Source organism: Scyliorhinus canicula, chromosome 14 (genome assembly GCF_902713615.1).
Source record: "Scyliorhinus canicula chromosome 14, sScyCan1.1, whole genome shotgun sequence".
In the NCBI taxonomy this organism is placed as follows: Eukaryota; Metazoa; Chordata; class Chondrichthyes; order Carcharhiniformes; family Scyliorhinidae; genus Scyliorhinus; species Scyliorhinus canicula.
Window position 1 is genome coordinate 72,629,324 of NC_052159.1, and position 13,588 is coordinate 72,642,911.

A 13,588-nucleotide genomic window follows, 5' to 3' on the forward strand; every position below is an offset into this window, starting at 1 on the left:
CGTGCGTAAATCATTGAAGGTGATTGGACAGGTAGGGAGAGCATTTAATAAAGCTTTTAGTGTTGTGGACTTTATTAATTGAGACATGGAGTACAAGAGCAAGGAGGTTATGCCAAACTTCTACAAGACACTAGTTAGACCTCAGCTGGAGTGTTGTGTACAGTTCTGGGCGTCAAACTATCGGAAGGTTGTGAATTTATTGGAGAGAATGCAGAAGAAGTTTGAAAGAATGGTTCCAGGGAAGAGAAACTTCATCTACAAGAATAGATTGGGGATGTTGGGACTGTTCACCTTGGAGAGAAGATGAAGAGGAGATTGGATAGAGATGCAGAATAGATAGGAAGAAACTGTTCCCGCTCGTAGAAGGATCAAGGTCGAGAGGACACAGATTTGAAGTGATTTGCAAAAAGAAGCAAATCTGATGTGAGAAAAAACTTTTCACGTAACGAGTGGTTCGGGTCTGGAATGCACTGCCTGGAAGTGAGGTTGAGGCAGGTTGAGTTGAGACATTCAAGAGGTCATTACATGATTACTTGAATAAAAACACTCTGCAAATGTATGGGGGAAATGGCGCTTGATGGTTGCAAGGTGGCACAGTGGTTAGCACTGCTGCCTCAAGGCACCGAGGACCTGGGTTCGATCCCAGCCCCAGTCTCACCACCACAACCCAAAGATGTGCAGCGTGGGTGGATTGGCCAATCTAATTGCCCTGAATTGGAAAAAAAATAATAGGGTACTCTAAATCAAGGGCTGGTTTAGCACAGTGAGCTAAACAGCTGGTTTGTAATGCAGAAGAATGCCAGCAGCACGGGTTCAATTCTCGTACTGGCCTTCCCGAACAGGCGCCAGAATGTGGCGACTTGGGGCTTTTCACAGTAACATCATTGAAGCTTACCGTGACAATAAGTGATTATTAGTACATTTATTTTTTAAAAAGACATTATGATGCTTGTTCAGAAAACCGGTGCAAGCACAGTGTGCCAAAAGGCCATTTCTGAGCTGTAGCAATTCTATGATTCTGTGACTCGTACTGGGTCCCACGGTTGATGTGGCAATGTCCGACTGGCTTCCAGGCAGCAGGTACTGATGAGCACCAGGAATAGGAATTCATCAGCCCTTTGGTGAAGAGAGCAGCATCTTCTGGAGGCAAAGCCAGGAGCCCTGAGTGTGGGTTGAGGAGGGAGCCAGAAGCCAGGAGAAGTGAGGCAAAGAGTGGCAGCAGGGCCAACAAGGAGTTGGCTGTTGCATGGCCAGAGGCTGCAGAGCCACTGTGGCTGCAGGAAAGAAGTTTGCTGCCGTGGGCAGGACCAAGTTGATTTTGTGATTTGGTCCTATTGGTGTGGTTGAATGAGATTTTTAGCAGATCTGCCAAAGACTTGAAGATAAAACGCATTACCCCTTGCCACCTGCAACTTGGAAGAGTTGAATTCTTTAATCATTGATGGCGATGATGACATTCCTTACATTCACAAATCCCTAACTGGCAAATGGCAATGGCAGGCCAGCGTGGAACCCTTTGGGTCAGCGGGGTTTGGAGGGGTGGGGAGCTTGCAGCGGCTTTCCTATGGTTTAGAGTGATGAGTGAACATAATCCATAGTAAAAACATTCATTTCTTTAAGGCATTTACATGAATATATTTATAGATTTGTTGTCGAGAGAATTAACAATTATTATGCTGGAACTTTCATGCATTCTTTGGGCTTAAATTCTCTGTTAAACCTTAAAGTTTCATACAGAAATATTCTGTGAAAAGTGGAAAAGCTCATGATCAAGGGATATTATTTTGGCCCATGCTGTCCAAAATTATACAGCAGAATTGCTCACTGTGTGCATCCTATGGCCTATATAGACAACAAACAGAGATACTGCTGCTAACAGTTGGTAGTCCCTCAACCAACATTTTTTAGGATACATTTAGAGCCCATGATTCTTTTTTTTAGCCAATCCACCTACCCTGCACATCTTTTTGCATTGTGGGGTAAGACTCACGCAGACACGGGCAGAATGTGCAAACTCCACACAGACAGTGACCCAAGGCTGGGATTGAACCCGGGTTCTCGGCACCATGAAGCAGCAGTGCTAACCACTGCGCCACCATGCTGCCCCCACCAACATTTACTTTTGATCTTTTATTCTTGCAGTGATTGAACTGGTCACTGAAACAATGGCCCGATACTAACGGGAAGGCAGGAAGGACGTGGAGGAAGGCAGAATTTAAGCAGAAAATCTGACAAGATTGGGAATGCCGAGTTCAATGAAATGCTGCAGTCTCCCAGTTGACAGCCAACCAGATGCACAGCTTGGTCAGTGCAGAGCACAAGCAAGGAGCGGGGCTGGTTCCCGTCAGTTTGGAGCAGCAACTGGGAGTAGCAGACAGCTGAGTACGGAGTCACGATCAGGGCTGGGGGTGTGTTACTCAGCAATCAGGGATGGGGCAAGTATTGGAGCCCAATTGTCTTGCTACTCAGACTGCTGCGTGGCCTGAAACGCTCCACTTGGCTAAACACCGCAAATTCTGGCTGTCCATGGTGTTAATTCCCAAACAATCATTTTGATTCCTGCATTCATTCTGCTATCTTTAATCAAATATTGTCCAATGTGTGCAGGAGGGTTTCCTGACGCAGTATGTAAATAGGCCAACGAGAGGCGAGGCCATATTGGATTTGGTACTGGGTAATGAACCAGGACAGGTGTTAGATTTGGAGGTAGGTGAGCACTTTGGTGATAGTGACCACAATTCGATTACGTTTACTTTAGTGATGGAAAGGGATAGGTATATACCGCAGGGCAAGAGTTATATCTGGGGGGAAAGGCAATTATGATGTGATGAGACAAGACTTAGGATGCATCAGATGGGGAGGGAAACTGCGGGGATGGGCACAATTGAAATGAAATGAAAAAAATGAAAATCGCTTATTGTCACGAGTAGGCTTCAAATGAAGTTACTGTGAAAAGCCCCTAGTCGCCACATTCCGACGCCTGTTTGGGGAGGCTGGTACGGGAAATGTGAAGCTTGTTCAAGGAACAGCTAATGGTAAGATTCTTGGTAGTGTGGCTGAGCAGAGAGATCTCGGTGTCCATGTACATAGATCCCTGAAAGTTGCCACCCAGGTTGAGAGGATTGTTAAGAAGGCGTATGGTGTGTTAGCTTTTATTGGTAATGGGATTGAGTTTTGGAGCCATGAGGTCATGTCGCAGCTGTACAAAACTCTGGTGCGGCCGCATTTGGAGTATTGCGTGCAGTTCTGGTCGCTGCATTACAGGAAGGATGTGGAAGTATTGGAAAGGGTACAGAGGAGATTTACCAGGATGTTGCCTGGTATGGAGGGAAGATCTTATGAGGGAAGGCTGAGGGACTTGAGGCTGTTTTCATTAGAGAGAAGAAGGTTAAGAGGTGACTTAATTGAGGCATACAAGATGATCAGAGGATTAGATAGGGTGGACAGTGAAAGCCTTTTTCCTCGGATGGTGATGTCTAGCATGAGGGGACATAGCTTTAAATTGAGGGGAGATAGATATAGGACAGATGTCAGAGGTAGGTTCTTTACTCAGAGAGTAGTAAGGGCATGGAATGCCCTGCCTGCAACAGTAGTGGACTCGCCAACACTAAGGGCATTCAGATGGTCATTGGATAAGCATATGGATGATAAGGGAATAGTGTAGATGGGCTTTAGAGTGGTTTCACAGGTCGGCGCAACATCGAGGGCCGAAGGGCCTGTACTGCACTGTAATGTTCTATGTTCTATGTTCCTTGATTTGTACTCAAGTTCTATCTCATATCATCAGCCTTGTGGGACTGGATTCTCCATTACTGAGACAAGTGTTGATGCTGGTGGAGAATTCGTGGACTTCCATGACAACAAAACTAGCGCCGCACCTAGACCGATTCAGCGACTGTTAAGCAGCGAGCACCGGCGCCACGTGGAACACAATCCATTCCCATGAGAAATGCTGTGGGATTCGCTGGATTCGCAATTGACACTAAGTACGATGACAAGCTGCAGCCGCATATATACACATGGCTCCCTCCACACACCATCCCCGCCAACAGTATGGCAGCAAGTAGAGTGGCCCCAAGATTCACTAACACCGAGCTGGAGACCCTCCTGCAAGTGGCGAAGGAGAGGCAGACGACCATGTACCCCAGCCTGGGAAGGAGGCTGCCACCCACTGCCATTCGCCGTGCCTGGGAACAGGTGGCAGAGGCGGTGAGCGCCGTGAGCAACACCGTCTGGACTGCACAGCAGTGCTGGAAAAACTGCACAACCTCCTCAGGGCGCTCAGGACGGCCAGTATAAGTAAGCAGCACTGTACCCCTGACACAAACCCTCCCACACACCCGTATCCTGACCACAACCCCCGCACCCAGGAGGTGGCTGGACCCCCACCCTGCCCCACATGTTGGCACCCATACTGGCCGCCATGGTCAGGTGCCCTTCACTGGAGCGATCAGCTATCCACCCTCTGCCCTATAACACTGTCATTTTCTGCTTCCCCCCACTCCTCCATTCAGGAGAATGCCGCCCATAACCTCCAGGAGAGGGAGAAAACTGGAGGGGGACCGCCGGACCTGCGACTCCTCATCGTGGCAGAACAAAGGGCCCTAGACGTGGTCAGTAGCTTGGAGGAAAGGGAGGTCACTGGGGTGGAGATCGGCCTTGGGCAAGGACGTGAGACCCTGCTTATTTGCGGATCCTAACCCCCCATCCCCCCCACACTACACCCTCACCACCCTCCCAATCACTCCCACCCTTACCCCCACTCCACCCTCACCCTCAACATCACCTTTACCCCCATATCACGCTCACCCCCCGGCCTGCGTACTAATCATGCATCATACCGTATGTCTTGCAGGATCTGCTGATGATGAGGCAGGTCCATCAGGTGTTCTCCGCCCCCAACCAGTGCCACAGCTGGGGCCCCCCCCCGCGAGCCGACCAGTGACGAGGAAAGCAATCCAGCTGGCAGCCCTTGACCCATGACCCAGGACACCCTGGAGCTCAAGTTCGAGGATGACACCGATTTCCCGTCACAGCTATCTCCGATACCCTCACCATCCCAGAGACACTCACCTCGGTTGGGCACTTGAGTGAAGACACTCTTGGGATATTATCTGATGGTTGCACCACCCAGCTGGTACAACTGGTGGAGGTAGGAACACCCCCAGGGAGTGGATGGTCGGATGGCAGGCCGACTCCAGGAACTAGCTGCCGTCCAGACATGTTTCAGCCTTCTGGAACGAACAGTTCCATCAATGGTGGAGATGCAGTCACAGAGTCAGGGTCTATATGAGGTGTTGTCGGCGAGCATCTAACACCTGCTGGATGAAAAGTCAAACGCGTGCAGGAGGAGGAGGTGGTGCCGACCATGCGTGCCACACAGGCCAACGCTGCATGGGTGGTATCCGCAGTGGAGACATTGGGGATGAGGGTTACGGTTGTGGATCAGCATGTCCAAGGACTGGGGCATTCTGTGCAGGTGCGGGCCAAGGCCCAGGACAGCGTTGCCATCTCACAGGCAGCCATGTGTGAGAGCCATCTGGAAATTGCAGCAGTGCTTCTGCGTGTGGTCCAGTTACAGCAGTCCATGGCTGAGAATTCGGTGGCATTGCCCAAGCGATGGCCAAATGGCACAGACACAGAAGAAGGTGGCCCAGTCCCAGAGGGAGATTGCGCAGTCACTGGCTTATGTGACACAGACCCGGAAGGTGGGAGCACAGTCAATAGGTGATGTGGTGCAGTCCGAAACAGCAGTGGTCCACTCACTGTGCTCCATGGTCGCCAGCATGCAGACTCTGGTCGAGACCACAGTGGGTGTCCAGGATTGGCACAGCTACGTGGTGGGGCAGCCTCATCGGACAGCTCCGCTCACACCCCCATTCCATGGAGTAGCCCGGATGTCACTGGGTACCCTGAGGGTGGAGGAGATAATGGGGCCCGTGCCGGTGACTCCTGCAGGGGATGTGCTGGAACACCGCAGCACCTCGAACTCTGCCCCTCCTCTCCCTGGTGCATCTCGTGGGCAGCGGGCAGAACAGGATTGCACCATTCCACCTGGGACACCCGAGCAGTAGCCGGGCCCATCCATGCCCTGGGATCCAGGTCGCAGGGCGGGTATCACAGCAGGCTGCCTCCACTCCTGATGTACTGTCTGGGGATCCACCTAGACCTAGCATTAGGGCCCGTGAGGCCAGAAAGGTAGATACTGTACCAGTTAAGTTGGCATGGGTGATCGATCCCGTCCCAGGTAACTGTCAGTGTGGAGTTTGCATATTCTCCCTGTGCATGGGTCTCACCCCCACCAAATCAAAAGATGTGCAGGCTAGGTGGTTTAGCTATGTTAAATTGCCCCTGACTTGGAAAAGAAAATAATTGGGCACTCTAAATTTATGAAACAGAAAAAACAAAAAAAGTAGGCACGAATGCAGGGCACAGTTTAGTTATAGGAACTAAGGCATGTATCTGCAAATATTTATGCACATTAAACACCTGTACAGATTGTTACAACCTGACTCGGTGCTCTGTCAGGTGGGTATGAGGGCTGCACTGGCTTTGGTTGGCCAGAGGGGGCGCGGGATGGAGGGGAATGGTGGACCTTGTGGGTGCTGCCTGGGCTCCCCAACCTCCCCCCCTCACCCCCAGGCAGCACCACCCCTCCCACCCCCACTACTGTCACCCCAGGGATCCAATGGGACCATGTGATGGAATGACCAACTCGCATGCAGGGATCACCCTGGTGGATGATGGAGTTTGACAGCCATGTGGAGCACCAGAGCTCATCGCATAGCAGGTCGTCATCATCCTCTATCCCATGGACCAGAACTGGTGTTACTGCCAACCCAGGGGCTGCACCCTATACTGCATCAGCTATGGGTTGCAGGTGAGGGGGTGGCTGGGGGGAGGGCGGGTTGAGGGTGTGTGGTAGTGGGATGCAGTGTTCATGCCCCTGGCCGGTTTCCCCCCACCCCCCCCAAGTCAGTGAACCTGGAGGTGATCAGAGCATCCCATGCACGTTGGCCTGGCGCACACCTTGTGCAGCCTCCCATGCCTGCCTGGACCCCATGTCCTGTCCACCCACCCTCATTTCCCCACGGTGCCAGGTGTGCCATCATCTGGCAGATATGTCACACCGTCTCCCTGCTGAGCTGGAATCTTTGACGGCATCCCCTGTCTGGCAGGTCTTCGAATGACAGGTGCTGCTGGTGCACATGAGGCCTCATGGGGTGCCTCCTTGGCACCTCCTCCTCTTCGGCCTGTTGGGCAGCCGGCTCTCCATCCTGGGCGGTTGCCTCCTGTTCCTCTGGGGCAGTCTCCACTGCTGCATGCTCCGCTGCTGCAACTTCCACCTCCTTGAGCAGCTGCAGCTCGTACAGCCGCAGGGCATCCCAAAGTGGGTGGTCAGTCGGGTGCACCACAAGATATGGGTGCCTTGCTGGCCACAGCAATGGTAGTCCATGCCTGGGCTCTGCCCCAGTCCTGTGGGGGGTGACCCCGGCCGTTCGGCCCTTTTCCCCTATCACCACACCCCCCCCCTACTCCCGCCAACCCGGCCCAGCAGCCCACAGTTGTACCTCTCTGTGTCCTACCTCCTCTCTCTCTCCCTCATCAGCCACGATGCCGGTTTCACAATTTTTAAAAGCCCAAGTGAATTGCACCGTCGGGAACTCGGCCCATCGGAGGCGGAGAATTGCGGAGGCCCTGGAGAATACTGGGTCAGGCCCGCTAATGATATGCAAATGGTATTTACTCTATGGAGAATAGAGATTTGGCATCAAATCGGCGCCCGCCGTGATTTTGGCATCACAACCGATTCTCCGCCATTTCCCGATTCTGGCATCAGCCGTCGGAGAATCCCGCCCGCGATGTTTAATTAAGACTAGCACTGTTTTAATTTATGTCCAAGGTGAAATTCACAGACATGCGTGTTGCCTGGCCACAGCAGAAGTAATTAAAGTCACCGGATTCAAAATAACAAAGGTTAAAGCGGAGAGTTGTGACGGCATTGAAAACAACAATTTCAGAAATACAATGGACCTATCGTTGGACTATCCAGGTGTTTTCGTATTTCCGTTGTGTATTGTCTGAGTAATAATTATAATTAACGTTTACCCAAATTTCTGCTGCCTGCATCCTAATTCAAAGAATGTCCTTTTCACCTCTCACCTCTGTGCTCGCTGACTTACATTGGTTGCACAACAAATTGATTTAAAAATTATTTTCATTGTTTTAAATCCCTTCATGGCCTGACCCTATCCTATCTCTGTCACTTCCCTCAAGCATACTGCCTCGGAGATATCTACAGTCCTTCAATTCTCGTCTTCCGCACCTCCACCATTAGAAATGAAAAAAAAATGAAATGAAAATTGCTTATTGTCACGAGTAGGCTTCAATGAAGTTACTGTGAAAAGCCCCTAGTCGCCACATTCCGGCACCTGTCCGGGGAGGCTGGTACAGGAATCGACCCGTGCTGCTTGGTCTGCTTTAAAAGCCAGCGATTTAGCCCAGTAAGCTAAACCAGCCCCTTGCAGCCTCTTTCTTCCTTGAAGACATTTCTGATTAAGGCATTAAATTATGTTTTACTGCTGTAAAGATGCTATGTAAATTAAATTAATTGTTGTTATGTAGATGTATTGATAAACATTTGCCCTGTACCAAGTAGATTTGGCGCAGTGTGCATGTATATATGAGTAAGTAGGTCACATCATAGAGACGTAAATCCCATGTAAGCTATTATATTCCTAATTGTTTCCAGCAAATGTTAGTAAGAGATTATGAGACATTTGTAAAATCAATTCCTTTCTCGGCAAAGTGGTCAGATGTAGTTTGTTGAGTGAAGTGTAGCATGCATAGCAAAAGCTGAATTCAGTTGTTCTGACTTTGTACCTAGAAGCACAGAAGCATGGAAGTAGCTACAAAGGCAGAATTTGAAGTATTCTGGAAGGTTTTGGGCATGCAACAGTATTTCTGTGTCATGTGACTGATGTCTTATCATGTTTCAAAATTGATTTTGGCACTAATCTATAATGAAGGTATTAAAATAACTATTATGAGAAAACAACTTCTTCTTACGTTTCTGCCTGAGACAGGTCTGACCCACAGTGCCACGACCTCCACGATGAGTAGAGCAACGCGGCAGGTCCTGAATCCACCCCGGTGAACAGAAATCGAACCCTGTTCTGTTGGCACCAATTTAATCCACACTGGCCATCCACCCACCTGGCCTCCCAAGGGGTCCAAGTAGCTGTGGCAACATACATTTTTAGATGATGTAACCTGGAGCTATGGATAATGATGGGAGAGATCCAAGGTTCTTTCCATCACTTGGCTGACCAGGAATCTCTCCCACCCTTACCACATGCCTGGCATATGTTGGAATGATTTATAAGTTGATACTCAACCTGTTTGGCCATGTTTGCAAGCACATCAAGTCAGGGGCACCACCCTCTGTACCACAACACCTAGCAAATGATTAAAATAAATAAAAAATGGATACATTTTAATATAGCAACGATTTATGCATGATATAGAAATGGTTTAAATTTTGTTTCAAATTCTAATTGGCCGTTATATTGATCTGAATTGGATCCAAGTGGAAATTTCAGCAAATTTACGCCAATACGGAAAACCATCCGTTTTGTATTAGTTGCAACATCCAATATATGCGAAGGACAATATTTGCCAATACTATGAATACGTCAGTAAGAAATTGAGAAATCATTTCATACATATAGTGGTTTTGAATAGGGAAGAATAATGCATGAGCGGAAGAGTGGTTAGCACTGTTGCCTCACAGCGACAGAGACCCGGGTTCAATTCAGGCCTTGGGTGACTGTGTGAGGTTTGTATATTCTCCAAGTATCTGTGTGTGTCTCCTCTGGGTGATCTGGTTTCCTCCTGCATTCCAAAGATGTACAGGTTAGGTGGATTGGCCATGATAAATAGCCCCTTCGTGTCCAGGGATGTTAGGCTAAGTTAAGGGATTATAGGAATAGGGCAGGGATGTGGGCTTGAGTGGAGAGCTCTTTCAAAGGGATTGGTGCAGACCCAATGGGCCAAATGGCCTCCTTCTGCATTGTAAGGATTTCATGATTCCAAATGGTCACCATTAAAGCCTGCTCAGAAATGAAGCTAGGTGGACTTGGACAAGTCAAATGGAGGGTTTTCTTTTATTTTGAACTGCCAACTTCTGTACTTTCCGACATAAACTGAAGTGGAATTTATATCTGCTTGTGGCAAGATAGTGTTCAATCTGTTTATGTGTTGTTGAGTCCTCCGTTTTAAATGTATGGGGCAGAATTTTCATGGGGGCTTGTATGGAGACAGGAAGGTGCTAAAATCTCACCACTGCTTGATATGCCAGTATTCCAGCACCATCTTACGCCTGTGCCATTCATCTGGATCAGCTGCAGAAGGACTATGCACACACAAGTGGTGTGTGACTAATTAATGTGGGTAAACAGCCTATTGAGACCAATTGTCAGAGGTCAACTAGTATTTTCTTTCCAATTAGTTGTGAGGATTTTCCATTCCCCCTCCTGTATTGCGCTGACAGAGACAGTCCCCATTGGCCGGCGGCGGGATTTTCTGGTGCCACCGCTGTCAACGAGGGTTCCCATTGTCCATACCCTTCACCACCGGGGAACCTGCAGTGGGGGGTCGCCGTTGGCAGGACCAAAGGATCCCGCTGACTGGAATGGTATGAATGCCCCGCCGACACACTTGAGGCTTCAGTGACTAAGCCAACTGCCTGGAGACAGCCTCCCAGTAGCTGACTGGAATTGGTGGGGTGGGGGGTGGGCAGCTGGGGGCAGCTCTCAAGGCAATGTTTGAGACCCTGCCCAACTGCAAGGTTACAGTTGCAGTTGTGCACTGTCCTGTGATGGGGTACTCCTTTCATAATGGTTGCTTAGCAGCTCCGGCCATTTTTGATAAAAGTTTTAATAGTTGCTGTGAGGGCACCTCACGATCTCTGTCCTTTACCAGCAATGGCAGGAAGAAGTTTCTCCCTTCAAGAATCCAGGCACGATCCTTAATTGGATGGCCAACGAGCCCTCTGGCCATTAGTTGGTCAGCGTAGTAAAAATCGCTGTCAGGTGACCGTTCCCGACATTGTACAGGGTTGTGATCTCCATTTGATCCTGACATCAAGGTACTGTCCCAAACCCCAAAATCCAGGCCATTCTTTCTGTCTTACCTTTCTCCCTTCATTCTGGGAGAACAATCGAATATAATTCCACCGGCATCAAAAACCATTCCATGCACTCCAAATGAATTGTGAGACCCTGGCAGTGAATGGTGCCAGGTTTTCAAACCATCACAGCAAACACTGATCTTGTGTAGTAATTTCCAGCAGAAGCCACTGGCTAGTGTTCAGCTTAAACCATTTTCCCTTTGTTCATCCAGAAGGGTCGATTGTACTGCAGCATTTTTAGTCTAACTGAGATTACTTATTACCGTAGATCTCTTTTTCCAAAACTAATCAGTAACAAACTTCCTGTTTTAAATTTCATACATTATTTTCAGCAACTGGAGCCAAACAAATATACTTTTAATTTTTGTTTTATTTTCTAGTCAATGTTCCAAACATTTTAGTTTTGTTTAATCGGGCTTGTGTTTTAATTTCACTGAAATCCTGCTTACTAATTTAAATTCATCCTCCAATCATCCCACATTTCTAATTGGAATTCATTACATGCAGTTTTTACATATTCCAGATGCAAATACTTACCTTGTACCATTTTACAGGAAAGCTCGCTGAAACATTGAAATGTTGAATTCCTGGACATGATATTATATCTGCGGTGCTCCGAATTAGGAAAAGTTCACAATTTCCTGCATTTTGACAGTTTGTTTGGCTCTCCGTCTGTGCAACTAGTATATAAACCTTAAGGCAAAGGCCAGTAGTTCTGTTGATTGAACACAAATACATTTCAGCAAAGCGACAAAGCATTGTGCTGTCTATTGTTATTTTTTTTTTATTTCTTAATTAGTAGGAATATTTTTTTAGTTTTTCATCAGTCATTCACTCATTTGAGACATGCGGAACCCATGTCTGTTAATGAAAGTTCTCGAATCAAACCTGAGGAATCAAATTGTCCAGGAATATAGACTGTTCAACTGCTTGATTTGGAGACTAGGCCCCTTGTAGGAAAATAACCTACTTCTCTAAATCCTGAGAAACTGGTTGCAGGTTATGAAGTAAGGCCTCGTGACCCGCAAGTGTTTACAGGGTTACTATTGAATTTTAACCAGAATAGAGTGAACAGCTTACCTGCAGCAATAAGGTAAGGTAAAGTCGCCATAGTCACAGATGACAAGATGCTGCTTACCCCTTTGAGGGGGAGAGCTGACTTTAACCTGAGGATTACAACACCATAGGTGAGGGACAAGGCTGGGAAGGCAGAGCCTTTATATCCTCAACTGGTACAGGAATTGAACCCATGCAGCTGGCCTTGCTCATGAACCAGTTATCTAGCCAAGTGAACTAAACCAGGCTCCCTGCAACAGTGAGCTTCCTGTGGCTTCTCCAGCCAGGGGCAACCTGCCACCTAGGACCCTGGTTTGTGCAATTATAGTGAGCAAAGTGTGAAGGATCCCAACTCTCACTGACAGGTTTGGTCCTCTGGGTATCATAAATGGATCAGATTATCTGACTCATTATTAACCGTGCTGTGGGTATTGCATTCCTGTGTAACCCAGTTAGTGAGTAGTTCAGTTCACGAGGGCAGGTAGGATGACCTGTCAAATCTGTCAAAGGAAAGATTTCTAATTAAAGGGATCCCAGTGCAGGTCAGAAAGGCGCAGCTCATCATGGATTCCTGAGATGGCAGCAATGGAGAGGAAACTGGGAAGGCTGTCTCTCGAGTCTCTCACTCTTACCTGAAAGTGCTGCTGCAGGAGCTCCTGTAAGGACAGGAGGAAGAGGACAGCCTTTCCAACCAGAAAACGGTGCGTGGAAACAACCAAGTAAATTAGCATCTGGAATCGGGTCCCTTCAACATGGAGACAGTGAATCAAGAAGAGCCAGGATCTCGGCAGAATGTGAAAAGGGAGTGGCTTTCAGAGTCTCACTTTCCGAGCATCCTCCTGATCAGAACTCCTCAGGTTAATGCACCTTGCAGCTCCATTCATTCTTCCTTCTCAAGAGGCCTCCTCACTTCACCATCTGATCAGCCAATCCTCACACTCACCTTTGTGCCAGGTCACACACATCTCTCACAGTCACGGCTACAAATGTTGTTCTTCCCCCCTCATAACAAAAACTATTTCAAACACTTGCTGCTTTCTCTTCCTGCAGGGAGGAGAGAGGGCACAACTTTGGGGCGGGTGAGAGACCTGGCTGGGTGGTGTCCTCTACAGGAGCTGCCCTAATGCCATGGTGAAGGCTTGGGACAATGGGGAAGTGCCACTAAGGAGAATGAAGTACAAAACAGATGGGGGTGAACAGATTTGAGTTGTGGGGGTGAAACCCAGCAAACACGAGGAGAATGTGCAAACTCCAAACGGACAGTGACCCAGAATCGAACCTGGGACCTCGGCGCCGTGAGACAGCAGTGCTACTCACTGCGCCACCGTGCTGCCTTTATTG

At 48.5% G+C, this 13,588-nt stretch overlaps 1 protein-coding gene across 1 annotated transcript in view; it reads right to left on the reverse strand.

Moving 5' to 3' along the window:
- Window positions 1-13,588, reverse strand: part of LOC119977569 (interleukin-18 receptor accessory protein-like) — a 66,217-nt gene that overhangs the window by 33,128 nt on the left and 19,501 nt on the right. Inside the window, exon 4 of the mRNA XM_038818659.1 lies at window positions 11,729-11,906. Within this exon, the coding sequence (XP_038674587.1) occupies window positions 11,729-11,906 (178 nt within the window). The remainder of the gene's footprint in view (window positions 1-11,728; window positions 11,907-13,588) is intronic.